The sequence below is a fragment of the Leptonychotes weddellii genome, chromosome 5 (genome assembly GCF_054177405.1).
Source record: "Leptonychotes weddellii isolate Sample4059 chromosome 5, ASM5417740v2, whole genome shotgun sequence".
Classification (NCBI taxonomy): Eukaryota; Metazoa; Chordata; class Mammalia; order Carnivora; family Phocidae; genus Leptonychotes; species Leptonychotes weddellii.
In genome coordinates, this window is record NC_138373.1 from 53,244,903 (window position 1) to 53,263,461 (window position 18,559).

General features: G+C 45.0%; 1 protein-coding gene across 2 annotated transcripts in view; it reads right to left on the reverse strand.

Annotated features, from left to right (window-relative positions):
* The window catches only part of NEBL (nebulette), a 344,799-nt gene extending 327,114 nt beyond the window's left edge, over positions 1-17,685 (reverse strand). For both annotated transcript variants that reach the window (XM_081820730.1, XM_081820727.1), the window contains exons 1-2: positions 17,494-17,685; positions 16,120-16,214 (exon numbers count right to left, since the gene is read on the reverse strand). In XM_081820730.1, the coding sequence (XP_081676856.1) occupies positions 16,120-16,214; positions 17,494-17,562 (164 nt within the window). In that variant the 5' untranslated portion in view covers positions 17,563-17,685. The remainder of the gene's footprint in view (positions 1-16,119; positions 16,215-17,493) is intronic.
* Positions 17,686-18,559: the final 874 nt, after the last annotated feature.

Below are 18,559 nucleotides of genomic sequence, written 5' to 3' on the forward strand. Positions count from 1 at the left end.
ACCCAAAACCCAGGTAATCACTGCATTGCTCAAGCTCAAACAATGGCTACCTCTGAAAAGTGGGCAGCAGGCTGGGTACAGCACTGCCCAGTTCTGGAAAGGAGAAAACAGACTGAGCGCACCTTGGAAAGGCAGCATTGGGGTCCCTTACTGCTCCCTATGTGCCCTGCTCTTTATAAACACTCATTTTCTCTTCTTCTCACACTCAGTGCCCATGCAGAGATTAAGCCCCACGGCATGATGAGGACAGAGGTGGAGTGGGCCCAGCCACCAGCCTTTGCTGTCTCTCAAAAGCCAGACAGGTAACGGCACTACAGTTTCATGCAGAAATCCCAGAAATTCTATTTGAGGACAAAGGTTTTTAGAGAGGTTAAGAATGTCCATCATACCACAAGGCTGAATTTCCAGCCATTCAAGTGGTAAAAACAGAAAGGACCAGTAGAAACTATAGGGAAAAAAAAATCTAGAGTCATTCATTTATTTGGGGGGCTGGGCAGGAGTGAGGGTTATCATAGTATAACTGAGGAGAAGTAGTTTTGCCCTTTTTTTAAGGTCCAAAGAGATCTCCATCTGGCATCCTGTCAATAGCGTTATAAGCACCATGCAAAAAGCAATCATGTATAAGTGAACAAAGTGTTATCACAAAATTAATTCAAGACAGAAACATCATAGTACTTGGAGGCATTCAAAGTTAAGATCTGATTATAAGGAGGAAAAAGGAGGCATATGTTCGGGATCTGTTTTCAAAGTCAGGGGCAGGAGCACAAGGGTGGAGAAATACAATTTTTCAAAGTAAGCGTGAACCCAATGGGTGGGTAAGATTTCTATCTGGTATTAAAGTTCACCTGAGAGAATAGGCTAACCGGAGAATGTGTCCACTGAAAACAAACCAGGACCAACACAAGCCTTATCACAGGATCCACCTGCACCGTTAGCACGTACCATTTCTTTCAGCAGCCTAACACTTCCATATAAATGCCAATGCCGCAGAAGTAAGTCTACCCAACTAACTCTTGAGACACAGATAAAATTCTTCCTTACTTCATAAAATAATAAAAGAAAGTAAAGCCATCTGAGTAAGTTTCATGATAAAATTAATAATTAAATTCTGAAATTGAAATATAAATCCTAAATTGTGGGAATATTGCGATTATAAATCTCCACATCAGAATCTTTCAATTGTGTTAAAGCCTAAGTCACAGTCATGAGATATTTTCCCCCTTTTTTAAAATAAAGTGATAAGAACTGTGTCATTTTCTATGAAGTTTTAAACTATATTTCTTCTGGCCTTTTCCATTTGAAACTTAAATTCATTTCCCTATAAATATTTTAATGCCATTCTCCTATGAGCAGGAACAATCAATCCATCAGAGAACAATTCCATAATTGTTTCAGAAACTTACGATGCATATAATGTCACAAAGTAAAGGTCCTGGATGGAAGAGATCATTATTAAACCTCGAAAATAATAGTGAGGTCTTGAAAACATACTCATCAAATGAAGAAACAGACCCACATAATTCAAATGCAGATTAAACGAAGTGCCTGCAGGGGAGGAGGAAAGAGAATACACTCACTATAAGTTTCATTTATGAAAATTAACTGTATTGAATGCCTTTTTAAAAATTCAAAGTTCACAATGTGTATGTCTCCCTTCTTCTATACCATCGGAAAAATAAGGCTAATTTTGCTTTGCTTGACTTTGGTAGTGAACCTGTTATGGGTTGGTTGAATTGTGCCCCTCCCCTGCCCCACTCCTAAAAAAAGATATGGTGAAGGCCTGACCACCCCCCCAACCATACCTCAGAATGTGACCTTATGTGGAAGTAGAATCAGGTTAAAACAAGGTCATGAGGGTGAGCTCTCGTCTGGTATAATTGCCGTCCTTACAAAAAGGGGTAATTCAGACATAGAGGACACACAGAAGGAAAATGATGTGAAAAGACACAGGAAGAAGGTAGCCATCTACAAGCCAAGGAGAGAGGCCTGAAACAGACCCATCCTCACAGCCCCCAGAAGAAACCAATCCACAGACACCTTAATTTCAGACCTCTAGCCCCCAGAACTGTGAGACAATACATTTCTTTCTGTTAGGTAAGCCACCCAGTTTGTGGTGCTGTGCACAGCAGGCCTGGCAAACTAACACAGAAGCTATGAGGACTTTTTATTTTGATCTCCTCACAAACCATCTCTGTATTTACCACAGGAAAATTTTGCCAGGAATTAATGTCAGATTTATTAGGCTGCAATTTTTACAATCTGTCTCTTCTTCCACTTTCTAAAACTTGGGATATTTTCCCATCTCCAAAACTCTCAGAGCTCTCTTTTACAGATTATTTCTCAAAGAGAATGGGAAATAATGAATATATACTTAAATGGTATCAATTCTGAGTCAGGTATTTACATGGATTATCTCGTTTATTCCTTATAGTCACCAGAAAAGGTACGTACTATTGCTATCAGCAACAGAGCACAGCCTCCTCCTTTTGCAGATGGAATAGATGACAAAGCATCACCAGTTTACAGACAAGGAAACTGAGGCACAATGAGGTGAAGTAACTAACCCTGAGGAGCACCAGAGCCTGTTCCCTTAATCCCCCACCACATCCTCTCTTGTGGTTCAGGGCCACGGTTCACCAGCTTCTGTTCCAGGGTATCCTCAGGTCCCTGAGGTGCCATTCATCTGGATCTAGAGATTTGAACATTTCTTAGCTTCGCATTGAATGGCCTGGTGTCTTCATACTATTGGCTCTCCTAATATTTAATTTCTTATTGATGTTTGTGAAACTTTCCTAGTTTTAAATAGCTTCTTCTCAGTTGAAAGGATAAAAGCTAACTAGGAACCGAATAACTTTACTTCCTTGTCATCTTTTATTATCACTCCGTCTTTCCCAAGCCATAGTTCATCTTTTTTCTTGGAATCTAAGTGTGTTTAAAACTTGTCTTTAGGGGTGCCTGGTGGTTCAGTCAGTTAAGCATCTGCTTCAGTCCAGGTCATGATCCCGAAGTGCCAGGATTGAGCCCCACATCAGGCTCCCCCCTCAATGGGGAGTCTGCTTCTCCCTCTGCCCCTCCCCCTGCTCATTCTCTCTCTTTTTTTTTCTAATAAATAAATTAAATCTCAAAAAAAAAACTTGTCTTTAGAGTTTTTCACAAGCCATTGAGCACATTGGCCATTAGCATTTTTTTTAAGATTTATTTATCTTAGAGAGAGAGTGTGCATGAACGGGAGAGGCAGAGGGAGAGGGAGAGGATCTTAACTTAAGCAGGCTTCACTCCCAGCATGGAGCCCAATGAGGGGCTCGATCTCATAATCCTGAGATCACAACCTGAACAGAAACCAAGAGTCAGACGCTTAACTGACTGAGCCACCCAGGAACCCCAGCCATTAGCTTTCTTGACCCCCTTCTTATTTTGTATGCATTCTGGAATGCTCAGTTTTCCATCTTTTAAAAGGTGCGTTGTAGTAATCAGAGCTCAGAAAGCCCCCAGGAGATGCCCTACATGGCTTTTTGGTTTGGGGTTGGGTTCCTGTTTTAAGAAACATTCCCCTTTCCTCACTCACAGAAATAACACATTTTCAATCAGAACTTTATTTCTCAAAGTCTTCTGCCGCACTGAGCCACCTTTCTTTTCCTTCCTTCTTTCCTTTCCTCCGTAAATCATATAAAGGCCAACAGCGAGCCAAGGACCGTTGTGGTCAGCAGGTACATTGGCTCCTGCCTCACAGAGTTTCTCACGAGCTAAGGCTCCCTGCACACACTCGGCCCCTCTTGCTCCTCACACACGGTCACCAGGCTTTCCTAAGGTCGGCCATGTGGTGTGACCAGCAACTCCTCCCTTCACTCCAAGGCAACAGAGACCACCCATTCCAAAGTCCTCACAACTGCTACATCACCAACCAGTCCTTCCTTATTTTCCACATCAAGTCCAAAGCAGCTTGAAAACAGTGAAACTGTAAACAAAAGCAAAGCAAAGAAAAAAAAAAATCAACCGATACTCTCTTTTCAACTTTCAGCAGCTGTCTCATGAGAGCCTCCCTTCCCCACTGTATCTGTCTCTGTGCCAAAGTGTAAACATGTGCAGAAAGCTTCGGTGTATCCTCCCATCTGCCCGCAGAGGTGCCACTTCCTTTTCTCCTTCATTTCATCTCACCCCCATGTTCTCCATCATTTTTCCATCTTCAAGATTCTTTCTTTCTATACATGGATCCACCTATTAGACATGTTTCTTTTTTAGCAGAGCAAGCCTCCCCGCTGCCAGAATTTCATTATCAGCCTCTCCCCCATACACACACTGCTGACATCGCTGGATCTCATGAACTTCCCTTCGTGTCTCTGCGTTGGCACGGATGGGTGAGGTCATGGACACTCCTCTGTCGGTCCCTTCCGAGGATGACTTGATCCTTCCCCCATTCATGTACTTCTTTTGTGTTTCCACCTGTTTTTCTCCTGCTAGGGAATTAATTTTTAAATCCCAAGTAGCAATCTCTCCTGACCCACCAGAGAAGGATGCCCATTAAGAGGCTTTCTGTCAAATGGAGGTCTGCTCCCATTCACAATAAATGTGCTTTTAAAGCCAACCCACATGTGTTTATTCAGTGTCTGTTATACACCCATCACTGTATAAAGAAAAACCAATATGCTTTTCTTTCAACATCTGTCAAACTGCCATTACACAGGACACTTCTTGGGCAACAGCTCCCATAAACAAATTACAGATGCTTTCACTGACCACTCACCCCTCAGGTACATAGGACACAAGAGATGCACAAATAAACCAGCTTCCTGACTCCTGGCCAATTAAACCTGGCATTACATAACTGCCATTTAAAAAAAAAAAAAAAAAAAAAACAGAGGCAAACCCTCTAAACAGGATTTTCCTTCTTTAGCAGCCTCTGAGGAAGAACTGTACTAATATGGTGTTTCTATTCCTGACAGGAATAACCCTTAATTATTATGTGCGTTAAGCATCTAAAAATTTTTAAATAGAATTTCACTTAATGTTAAGAAAATCAGAGAACTACGTCAGTGGCAACAGAAAAGACTTTAAACAGAGAGAAAGAGAGAGAAAGAAAGAGAGCTGGCATGGGGTAGAGGGATGGGGGAAGAAGCCCAGATCTTGATGAGTTGCATTTGAAGTTCTGGAAATCTTAGAGAAAGGACAGAGCACTGACGAAAGTCACCAAAGAAAATTAAATTCTTCCATAAGGGAAGGTAAAAACGTCATTTATCAGGGATTAAAGCATTCATCCCTGATTACATTTTGTCTCAGCAAGTAAGTAAGTCATACTTATTTCCAGGAAAAAAAAATATATATGGATATGCAAATGAATAGGCACATGGTCTAAACACAGGGTCCACTTCCAAGACTTTGAAAAACATAGTTGTCACAACATGATTCTTACAAAGTACCTCTGTAGACATTATTCCTGTCATCTTTTGTTCAGTTGCGTGTCAGTGACCAATAATCTAGCAATAAATTTCAATATTTCACCTAAACTCTCTAGTGGTATCTGCTGTTCATGTATATTATCAGTCCAAGCATGGCTAGCTCCAGCTGGGATCACCATGGGGATCCTCGTGGCAAGAAGTCTATCCCCTCTTGTTGAGTCAGGTCTGTTGGCGAGGGATGCCTGTGGTTGCGCTGTATTGCTCAGCCAGCCAGAGGGCCTCACCGCCTTCCCAACAAAGCTAGCTGGGCAACGTGCTCTACCGAAGGACATTTACTGAGCACACAGTCGGTGCTGAAGTATACTAAGGCAACTGGGACAATCCTGCTCTCCAAAATGTAATCTTGTTATTGGGAAGCCTGGCTTATTGATGAAAACCAAATCTAGAGAGCAATATCAGGAGTCCTTCCTACCGGCCTCCTTTATGCAGTCAGCAAACAGTTTACAAATCTTACCCAACTTCTATTGATTGACTAAATAGATACGGTGGGGTTTAGATCATCATTCTTGTCATAATGGGACAGGAAGGCTCATGATGTAAGAGAGCAACACTGTGTCAACAGTTCAAACAGCATATCTGATCAGGACACTGAGAAGCACACCTGCTGTTGTATAATAAAGATTTTGACCAGCATTTGTCCCCCGCCCCACCCCCCGCCCCGCTTCCTGGGACATACTCTAAATAGTTGGAATTTCCCAAGTGATTGGAAATATCTTTGTTATTCATTAGTCCCCTGATCCATTAGTGAGTTAGGCTAAGAAGTTGGCTTAGGATGGGACTGGTCACTTCAGAAATCATGTGATTAGAGGGTTGGGGCTTTGAGTCGGGCAATATCAATGGACCTCCTCCAGGGAGGGGAGGGGGGCTAGAGATTGAATAATCACACATGGCCAATAAATCATCAGGTCTGTGTAATGAAACCTCAGTAAAAACGCTGGACACCAAAGCTCAGTGGAGATTCTTAAATGGTGAACACATCAATGTGTCCACCAGGAGACACATCCTGATTCCACAGGGCAAGGGCAAGAAAACTCCATGTCTAGGACCCTCCCTCACCTCGCCCAATGTGTATGCTCATTTGGCTGGTCCAGATTTGTATCCTTTATGATAAAACAATAATCTTAAGTACAGCACTTTTCTGAGTTCTTTGAGTCATTCTAGCTAACTGTAGGAGCCCCCAAATTTGTAGCCAGTAGGCCAGAAGCATGGGTGGCCTGGGGACTTCTAAGCTTGCAGCTGCTATCTCTCTTGTTGGGGACCACACCCTTAACTCGTGGAGCTGACACTAATTCTGGGTGGTTACTGGCAGAACTACACTGCAGCATTGCAACACCCATTCTCAATTCCTTAAACACATGCCAGAAATAATACCTTTAAGAAGTCAAGCTCTTGCAGCTGACATGACCTCCCCAACCCCCAATCCACCTCCAACCCAAGCTGTGAACTTCCGTGGTCCACTCTCAGCAGGAAACGGCCTCCAATGGGGAGACAGATACAACTTTAGTACAAGGCAGGCCTTTTGGTAAGTGATATAATTGAGGTATAAAAACTACAATGAGGGGCACATGGATACCTCATTCGGTTGAGGGTCTGACTCTTGATTTCGGATCAGGTCATGATCTCAGGGTTGTGAGATCAAGCCCCGTGTGGGGCTCCGCACTCAGCGAAAAGTTGGCTTGAGATTCTCTCACTCTCCCTCTCCTTCCCCCTCAGCCCCTCCCCCCAAATAACAAATAAATAAATAAAATCTTTTTTTTTTAATTACAATGAACACACAAAGAGAGTCCAGTGATTGAGAGGTTCACAATGGCTTCACAAAGGCTGTCAAGGCTGTGTACCTTAAAGATGACAGTAACTTTAAAAGAGGGGAGGGCAGGAAGGCATAAAAACAGCGTGAGTAAAGGGTCAGATCATGTGTCAAGTTTCATAACAATGAAAATCATATCTTTTATTAACTCCTTACTGCGTGCCTGAAACTGTGCTCAACTTATTATTTTGATATTCCAATGACGTCTTAATCCTAGTCTATTACTATACCCATTTTACAGATGAGGACACTGAGACTTTGCTGAAGACACCTGATGAAGGCATCAGGCAAGCAGCCCAGTGTGACTGGAGAGGAGGAGGGCAGGGGAAGGTAGGTGGTGAAAAGCCCCCAATCTTGTCTTCTGTAGGCAGTGGGGAACCATCAGAGGTGTCTGTGTAAGGAAGTAAAGTCACCAGAGCCATGGTTTCAAAAGTTAAGTATGGTGGCAGGAAAAGCCTTCAAAAAGAGAAGGACTGGAACAGGGAGACCAGTTAGGTGACAGTGGTCAGATCACTGGCCAAATATGATAAGAGAGCCCAAGCACGGGCAAGAACAGAGGGAATGAATACAGGGATGGGATGAGGGGGAGGGAGGTGTGGAAGACGACAGAGATGCTTAAGGCTCCAGCGAATAGGTGGATGGTTGCAAGAGTAGCCAGGAGAGGATGATACAGACATCCAAACATACTATCAAAAATAAGTCTGTGCATCCGACATGTCTTTGTATACTGATGTGTGAGCTTACTACACTGTTCTTGAGTGTAGTTGGACATTGCCTGAGTTGGTCAAGTTCACGTTCTTGATCAATTAATGAGTAATGAAGTCACATTGAAAGCCCAAATTCAATACTGGTGGGCAACCATCTAAGTCCACATCCCAGATCTCTGGCCCTCGGCTCTCCCCAAGCTCTCTGCGGTTGACTTGCACCTGCCTTTGATTGATAATGAGCATCAGGGGAATCAAATCAAAGATTTTTGTCTAAATGGCTTTTTAGACTGCTGAGCTGAAGCAGAAGTATAGCAGACCACCAGTCTACCTATCGATCTGATGCTATTCAAAAATACACACATCAAGCCAGTTTTCTTCTAGCTCCTCCTAGGATTCAACGGGAATGAGTCAACAGAGTGTGGAAAAGTAAACAGAAGTTGAACACAAAGTAACTCCCTCAAGGACGCCACAAAGAAAAATGCACAGATGACTATAGATAAAATTAATAATGGGTTTCCAGTGCTGGAATAAACAGTCCTTGCCATTCAAACCTGGTCCTTCTCACAACTTCCTGTTTTCTGGTTCTGCCCGTGCCCCCGTATCTGGGTTCGACAAGAAAAGCTGCAGAATGTTTTATTCACTAGCAGAACTTCAGAATCAATATTAATGCTTTTATTAAGCCTGTGAAATGTTCTGGGCACTCAGCTCATAAATATTACTCTAGATCCCACTTCTCACACTGCTAAAAGCCTAGGGCTTCCTAGTAACACTAACTACAGGAGAACAGAAACAGAAAGGAAAAGAAATTCAGCTTTCCGTTCCTCGCAAGGGGGAGCGTGAAGGGGTGTCGGGCTCTGGAGAAGGAGGGTGTCTTCTGGGGGTACATCTGCTTCTCTCTCACTCCTCACATCCCCAGGAACCACTCTTCCTTTGTAAAGCGCTCCTCTGCAAACGTTTAAAGAAGACATACCGAAATGCACCCTTACACAGGCCCCTGACACATAATCAATATCCGTTTAAGCACACACAACTATATCTCGCATTAACCTTGCATTTCACCGTGATATAGGAGATATTTGCTGTGCTTCCAAATCTCCAAATCTTTTCTTATCTGACATCATTCCATAATAAATACATCATCAGAAAGAGACTACACATTGAAGGCACCTTTCACAAATACTCTTTTTTAAAGATTTATTTATTTCAGAGAGAGAGAGTGGGTGAGGGGTGGTGCAGAGGGAGAGGGAGAGAGAATCTTAAGCGACTCTCTCGGAGCCCAACCCGGGGCTCAATCTCACGACCCTGAGATCATGACCTGAGCCAAAACCAAGAGGTGGACGCTTAACCGACTGCACCACCCAGGCGCCCCTTTCTCAAATACTTTTAAATGTGACACAACTCAGTACCTAATGTGAGATATGGTCTTCTAGAATGATTTCAAAAGATACTAAAATTCATGAGATACCATCAATGGTTCAGTAAGGTAACTGAGAATCCGATTAGTTTGAATAAACACTGGAACCTTTTTGTTGGTTCAAATAAAATGTCTCCATCCCTCACTTTCAATCATCCAATTTTAACAAAAATACAACAAAAAACAAAAAACCCCTATCATCCTCCCACATCAAGCCTATGTCAAGGAGCGAGAGGTTGAATTTTTTTCTATGTAGTATGTCACTAAAAAGTCAGGCATATTATAATTGATGCTAACTAGAACTCCCACAAACCACAATATCCTTCCATAGAAACTGTTACTTTTAACAATGTGACACTTCTCCCTCTCTTTAAGGGGGAAATAAGAGACAATTTTCTATTTATTATAATTCAGGGAGGGGACTAACATTTTCGTACCTAATAGGTGTCATCTGATGTGTTAAGGCTGACAAATATTTCCCCCATTTAATTTCTATAGAGTTCTTGTTAGGTAGAAATTATTATCTTATTTCACAGATTATAATTAAACCCAGAAGAAAATAAATGAACATCAGTAAGGAATCTTCTAGAACAATACCAGGTTTGGAAACCGAGCCTGTAAGCAGTGAAGGGAAATCCTACCATGTTCATTATGTCTTGGCAATGGCGAGCCTCAGTGGGGAGACTGCAGCCCTTGGTATTCAGACTCTGTGAAACCTGACCACCACACCACCATTCAGGTTCCTCAAAGCCTACCCTCAAGCCAGCTTCTCACGTTGCCCAACCTCTGTCTGCCTGCCCAAGAGAAAGTAGGCTGGGCGGCGTCCTGATCTGAGGGGGGACGGCAGAACGATACTGATGCAGCACGACCTTCACACTCACTGATGCAGCTAATCTTTATTGAGTGCTAAGTGCCAGGCTCTGGGGATGCAGATTGAGCAAGACAGATGTCCTCAGAGCCACCCCAAGCTAAAAGAGGGTCCAGGCAGAGAAATAAGCACACGGTGCCTTCATGGGATGGTGATGGTTCTGACGGCTGAACAGATTCCTGAAGGCTGTTCGGTATGGGATAGGAGGTGGTTGGCCCCGAGAGTGGGAAAGCAATGGTTATCTGAATTCATGAATTCAGTGCACACAGCATGGTCCTCACCGGTGACTTTCAGTTCTCTCTGACATGTGGGACATTAAGAATATGAAACTAGGGCGCCTGGGTGGCTCAGTTGGTTAAGCGACTGCCTTCGGCTCAGGTCATGATCCTGGAGTCCCTGGATCGAGTCCCGCATCGGGCGCCCTGCTCGGCAGGGAGTCTGCTTCTCCCTCTGACCCTCCCCCCTCTCATGTGCTCTCTCTCCCTCTCTCTCTCTCTCTCATTCTCTCTCTCAAATAAAATCTTTAAAAAAAAAAAAAAAGAATATGAAACTAAACTAGCGTGTCTCAAACTTTTTTGACCACCGCTTCCAGTAAAAATATTTTTTATGTCATGATCCAGTACAAGCTATACACACACAAATGGAAAAAAAATGTTTGCCCAAACAATACTCATTTCACTACTCAGATGCTCTCTGATAGTCCCTCTTTTTTTTTCTCTCTCTCTCTCTCTCTTTCTTTCAGTTCTGGATACAACCCTCTAATGGGTGGCAACTCACAGTGTGAAAAACATTGGTAGAAACATTTTAATAGGAATAACTATTATTTCTTTGAAGTACTTCCTCTTCTCCCTCTACCCTCTTTTTCCTCCTTCATCCCTCAAAAAAGTCCCACTGAGGAAATAAAAGCACTATTGTTTACTGGAGGTCTGCTATATGCCAGAAACTGCCGGAACCTTGACGTGCACTGTCTCCTTAGTCCCATACAGCCCTGTAAGGGTGAGCGTTACCATTCCCATTGTCCAGATAAGAAACTGAAGCTTAGAGATCAAGGGACTTGCTCAGCAGAACATGATGGAGCCAGGATTCAAATACAGTTCTGTCTTGCTTCGAAATTCCAATTACACAACAGTGCCTTCCGTGAAAAGTTCTTAAGTAATTAAAGCTAACTTAATAGCAAGAATTTCATAAGTCCCCTTGAGATAACTCAAGCCCTTGGAGGGTTATAGAACTGGGTTTGAGAGGTCTAAACAGAGATAAGGGAAATATATTGGTGGAAAAACTCTCGGGTTTAAATTCAATTTCCTTCCGTGTCCTCAGAGCACCCCTTAGTAAAGGCACTAACAAGGACTGACCAGCAGAGAAACGGTACGTGAGAGCTAGTGGAGCACTGGCCCAGATAATCAGCCTCAAGACAGGCTGGCTGACCAGCACTGACCGTTCTGGGCGGCTCAGAATGAGCAGTACCTAGCTCAGCATCTCCCAGGCTGTAGATGGGCAATAAATATCCACAAGATGAATGCTAACACAGGCAGAGCAAAAGTAAACACGACGCACAGCTCCTACTGTTTTGTTTTTAAACATCTCCCAAAATGATGTTAAGTGAAACTATTTGCTGAGAGGGAATCTTATTTGGAAAGACAGTTAAACACATTGAGCACAGGTATTTGTGTTCTTTCAGCCCCATATTTAAAGATACATTTGACACAGATACAAGGTATATCAAATGTGGGCAGATCAGGACAAATTCTCAGCGTCCCAAAAATTTCCACAAAAGTAATGACTTGGGGAAATTATTGACAAGGTCCTGCTTAAAACTATTGCATCATTAACTGGGGCCTCCCCTGACCTAAAATAACTAGACTTTTGGTGCCACTATATTAACTGGCCCGTCTTATTATTATTTCTCTTATTATTTCTAAGCTATAATATTTCTCAGAAAATCTGAAGAAATTATGTATTTTTTACAAACATATAATAAGTGCAATTTTGACTTTCACACATGGTAAGTTAAATAATTTATTTGTCAAATGGCCTTGGGGTTTATATGCTTTGGGTGGTTTGTTGGGTAGTTTAACTTGGCATATATATTCACATACAAATATGAGGTGTGTTTTTTGTCTAATCATGTACTGTTATTTTCTCAACATCTCTTAGCAATAAAAATATTGCCTCGTCCTCTTTTCTTTGCAAGTTACATGATGAAAAAAAATCCTGAATGTGCTAAAGAATCCACTGCCTGAAACATACTTAATGAAACATAAAGGCTATGAAAACATGGCATGTATTCAAGTAGACCAGTTTGTTTTTAAATATTTTAATAGTGGGCACTACTGCATTAGGAGCTTAATGTGTATTATGCCCGTCTTACATGTAGTGTGTAATACACTTTGATCATTCTATCAAAAGATCAAATTTTAAATATTATGTAAATTATATTTTATACGTGTTTTCCTTTGCATGAAATCAAACAGAAAAATTGTTTCTTCTCTAAACACATGAGAATATAAATAAGCAACGTATTTAAAGCAAAGCAAATACTCACTACTTCATCCCATTAAAAAAAATGCCCCCAGGTATCAATTAAAATAAAAAGCTTTTATGTTTTCTTAAAATAAGCTTAAATGTCTGTTTATGCTTTCAAACTATTAAGCATATTCTTGATATTTATTTTAAAGGTCTTTTTCACAAGAAATGCTACATAAGTTCTCTTCATGAGAACTCTGACAGATTATGTAAATCAACAGAAATGAAATTAAAGAATTCTAATCTCCAATAACTAAAAAAAGCTATCTTTTTTCACAACAACTAAAAGTAAAGTTTGAACCCTAATTGGATCTGGTTTAAAAAGAAAAAAAGCAGCTATAAAAGACATTCTTAGGACAATGGGGGAAATGTGAAAATAGGATTTTAGATATTACGAAATTTTGGTTAATTTTCCTAGGTGTGACAATGGCTTTATGACTCTTTAAGAAAATATCCTTATTCTTAGTATGTGGATGATGTAGTTTTCAGGGAGGAAATATCAACATATGAAACCAACTTGATGCGTGAAACTGACAAATGGTCTGACAATAATAAATATGTTCATAAATATACCTAAATAGAAATATGAAGCAAATGTGGCAAAATGTTAATGATGGTGGAATTTCAGTGGAAGATATACAGATGTTCGTTGTATTATTCTTTCAACCACTTTTTCACGATAACAAGTTGAGGGGGTAAGAATAGTCATTTTCATTTAAACATGGACATATATTGACTCTTGAGCCAAACTGGGTACAGATAAAATACTGCATGGACATAGAATGTTTCATTTTCTAGTAACAGTATGCTTCAGAGAATCAATTTTCCACCAATGACCCAGAGAAATTATGGTAACCCTTCTGGCCAAGACCACAGGGAACAGCACCTGAATTAGAGCGGAGGCATCAGAATCCCCAGAGGGTAATCCACGGCTGCCCAGTGAGTTTATATGGCAACCTATGCCCTTGGAAAAATAAGGGTTGAGAACAGGGGCCTTCCAGCCTGGCACCTTCACAGCAGACAGAACCTGCAACTTCGCCAGGCTCTGTTTCTGGAGACAGCATATCAAGCTGTGACATGAACTTAAAGCTAAATTAAACAAATTGACACCATCAATTCGAATCATTCACCCACTAAAGCTAGATTTCTGTCTTCCCCTGTTAGTCTGCTCAACAAGGTGAAACACTGGGTTTCATACTAAGCAAGAAATCTGAGATGCTATCCCCAAAATTCCCCTTAAACCTAATACCAAGGTACATGCATTATATAAGAAAGTTTAGAGAGAAAAATCTGTAAGCATTTGATTTAGACATACCCAAAGTATTTAAAATGAGACTCAGTCTATGAAACAACAAAGCAGGATGTTTCCCACCTACAGTTAGAGGTTTTTTGTTTTGGGGTCCCAATCTCAACTGTTCTGGGCACTAGTTCACTATTAAGTCAGAGTGCAAACCAGCCATTGATGACTTGCTGCAGAATCTGATATTCTTTTTTAATTGGACTGAACTAAAACTAAGCAGTAAACACTGAATTGTCAAGTGGCCCAAAGCAACCAAACACACTCTCCTTCAGTTGTATCTCTTTTTTTCTGGCCTTTTATTTTTATCATTTCTTTTCTCCTTAATTCAATTCTTTATCTATCTATAGGTGCATATATGTGTGTGTGTACGTGTATATGTATACACACACACATAACAAATATATATATATGTTCCATCATATCATATTAAATGTAATTGTTCTCTCCTCAATTTCTTTCTCTCCTGTCTTTCCTCTTCTCCTCCCAATTCCTCCAGGCCTACCAGGGCCACCCAAAGGCATTGTTATCACCAGGTTAAACTCCAGGCTGTGTGGCCCATAAAGCCTGATCGAATCAGGCCACGGGCTGGAGTAGTTACGGAAAAATGGCTCACTTTCCTTTAAACTAAAGAACAATTATCTCGTTTATGGGTTGTAGGAGACCCTTTCCCATCTAGGTACTGCTGACTGCCTTTGATGTTTAACCAGTCCCTCATACCTCTCTTTAAGAGAAGCAGGAGACCATGACACTGAAATCTCATTTTTGCTTCATGTTATCCTTATGAAAGGCATGGTATAGGAGGGTTGAAAACATCGATGAGTTTGGGCAATATCTGTGAGCTTCACTTATCCAAAAAAGTCCTGAATTCTGTTCAGTGCCCCCATTTTCTGATTTCTTGAAAAGTTTCTAGTCTATCCATAAGCACTAAGCTAGAACCAACAGAAACACAAAGGGATTAAAAAAAAAAAAAAGTTCTTCACCAGAGAGGTATGAGCACACTACATTTGTTTACCAAAAACTTACTATGTATGAAAACACAGTCCCGTGAGCAAAGTGTCAATTAACCATGGGCCCTCCATCTCCGGAAGACCTGAACGAACCTACTTCAAAAATTCTAGAGAGAATGAATCTCTGGCAATATTCCAGCCAAAAGGCTGGGGATCCTCTGCCACCTCCAGGCTGGAGAGGCCCCCACAGGGGAACGGGGAAGAAGGGAGCTCAACAATCAAGGCCAAGGGCCCACAGATGAAAACACTCTGGGGTGGGAGGATGTTCAAGAAGTGGAGAGACATATGCCCCAGGGCAGCAAAGGAGACATTTGGAACCAATGGCCAATGTTTACCCATCTCTAGATTAGAGGGGTGATCTGAGCCCCTTCCTAAGTCTGTAAAGATGAAATGAGTCAGTATGCATACAGTGCTGAGAATAGGGCCTAGCACATGGTAAGCACTGTATAAACGCTAGCTAATTGCTAGTGGTATAGGCTAAAACCACGCCTGCAGAAAAGCCTGCCAAAAAAAAGGTTACCTTCTTTAATCCCCACCAACAGACCTACTACTAACCAGCCAGAAATACCTATGTCTCCGTTCTTTAGTTCCCCGTGTAAGCTCTAGGATCTCTGGAGTGGTCTCGGCTGAGATGAAGCGAGAGACTCCTTTCCCTAGCAACTAGGTTCAGATGTAAAATTGCAATATGGCAACATCATATGATTAAAATGGAAAGCTAACATGCACTTCAGAGCCCACACGTTCTCAGGGTGTAGTTCTGCAGCTTCTAACAAATGTTCCCAACTCTGCAACACTGTGAACCTCAAAACGGACCTGGCTGAAGACACACACAAATTACCCTCCCCATTAAGAAAGACGCACATGCCATGCATGAGTCCTCCAACAAAGTACCTGGCCCCAGAGTCTGTGGCAGAAACAAGTCACTGGCCACCGCCCCACCTGCGTGACACAGTGAGTCAGTTCTCCAGAACAGGCAGATCCACTTGCTTTCATGTTCTGATGCCGAGCCACAGCGGGCATGCTATGTTGACAATACTTACGCATTACAATAGGGCTTCTTTTCATAGCCTTTGTAGTTGTTCATGTTGAGAGCCATCTTACAGACCTCACAATGGAAACATCCTTTATGCCAATACTGAAAAAAATAATAATAATAAATATTTAAAAGTTTAGTACAATGCCAGCGCTCTCCAGGATGGGTACAGAGAGGGGATATTTTTAGCGCAAGGCCGTCCCCACCCTTATTTGAAAATACTACAACAAAATGATTGTAGGTAACAGTAGATGTGTTTGCCTACTTCCACTTAAGTAAATAGGGCAGGCGGCTATTAAAATTGAGTTTTAAATGAATCCCCACCACAAGTACAGACTCTGACGGAAGAACTGCCAAAGCTCTATCCACACCGCACTTCTACGAGCAGCCAGAACGGAATCCTGAACTGGCTAATGGAGGAATGGGACCTGTGTAGTGGCTTCCAAAGGAAGATGAATCCGGTTTAAAGTGCCTAAACACGGTGTTCGCAGCATCTCCACAAACATGGGTCCACCGGAAGTCAGGCAAGCCGAAGGAGCAGGAGGGGGGCTGTGTAAGTGCCCCTGCCCCCCGCCCCCGGTCCAGCTTCTACTAAATTTTGGGGGACGGTGGACTCAACCCCGGATGCCTGGCGGGGTGACGGTGCGCTCTCGTGAGGCGTTTCTATCACCACACGCACATTTCACAGGGACCGCCTCCGGCTGGTTTCAATTACCAGTCACTCGGGAGAGCGCCGGGGTCGTTCTCGCAGGCTGGTCCACTCCATCCGCGCCCGGGAAGGGCAGGGAGCAGGGCTGCAGGGGCCGGCCCGAAGCCACTTCCTCTGGAATTCCCCAACCGGGTGGATGAAGCCCCGCGGATCCTGCCCGCCGCGCCGAGCCAGGCTCTCCGGCGGGGATTATTCTTAGCCCTGCCGCAGCGGCCGCCCCACGACATATTAATTATTCTTTGCCTCTCCACCTCGCAGCCGTCACGGGAGGCGCTGGGGCGGCGGTGAGGTGGGGTGCGGGCGGATCCTTGGGGCGGGGATGCGGGGCGGTGAGGGGCAGGAGTGCAGGTGGGAAGGGGTCCAGCCTGGGCTCTTCGACCCCGGGCCGCGCTTCGCCGCGCGCCCTCCGCAGCAGCTCGAGGCCGGCGCAGCCCCGCACCCTCGCCCTCCGCACCCCGACGAAACCCCTGCCGGTTCCAACATCACCAACGCCAAGCGTGCTCTCCTGATACTCCTGCGGGCGTTTTCCTTTGCGCGCCCTGACCCTGTGCCAAGACACACACAAACACAGAGACCCATTCCTCTCCTTGCATCCCAGATGCCAAAACTTCTCGGAGCAGGTGCAGCCCGGCGCCCGGCAGGTCCCGGCTGGCCCGGCGCCCCCTCGCTCACCTTATCCAGGCAGTTGACTTTCTCCGTGGGATACACGACTTTCCCGCAGCGGGCGCATTGGGGGTTCATTGTCGCGGTTCCCAGGGGCGGCGGCTGTGCGGCAGCGGCTGGGGGCTCCGAGGAGCCGCTGTGACATCCCCCGGCGAGCCCCGCACCGCCTCCGGGCAGGCGGGAGGGCTGCGGGCGGCCGGGCGCCGGACCCCTGGCGAGCCGGCCGCGCGATGCGCGGGAAGGGCTGCGGGGGCGCGGGTGGGTGTGCGGCGGGGCCTGGCGCTGGCGGGCGGCCGCGCTCGCTGGCCCCGGCTCGGCTCCGGCTCGGGCTCCGGCTCGGGCTCCGCGCCGCTCGCTCTGCGTCGCTCGCACTCCAGGTACGGGTGACTCACACAGACACTGGCTCCCGCCCCTCGCGCTCACTCGCTCCCCCGCCTCGCTGCCGCCGCCGCCGCGCAGGCCAAACCCACCGGCGCGCCCGGACCCAAGTGGCAGGGAACGAGCACGTCGGGCACCGGGGAGGGAGGGCGCAGCGGGTGAAGAGGGGGGCAAGACCGGGAGAGCTCCGCAGACAGCCGCGGGCTGCGACTGTGAGGCCTGGGAGCGAACCTGGTACCGCAGCCGCAGCCGGGGGCGGCCAGGTGGGCGGCGGCGGGGGAGGGAAGCGCTGGCGGTGGGAGAAACTGGGGGGAGGGGGGGCGGCGCTCAGACCCGCGCACTCCCTGCCCTTTCTCTTCTGTCTTCTGCCCCAGCGGGATTCCCCCACTCGCAGACCGGTGTTCCTGGTACCCAGAGGACGTGGGCTTGAGCGCGCCCTGCTCCTCCAGCCCCAGCACGGCGGGCGGCGGCGCACCAACGCCCCACGCAGAGCCGGGTCCCCGGGCCGAGGCTGTCCCGGCCGCGCGCACCGGCGCGCTCGGGTCCTGGAGCCGCGAGACCCGCAGGGACCCAGGGGACTCACGTCCCCGCGGCGCCGCGCGTGGTGTCGCGCCGGCTCGCAGGGGCGTCTTCGGAGAAAAGCGGGCCGCGCGCTCCTGTGTGAGGTCGTCAGACCCTAGAGGGGGAAGCCGCTTCT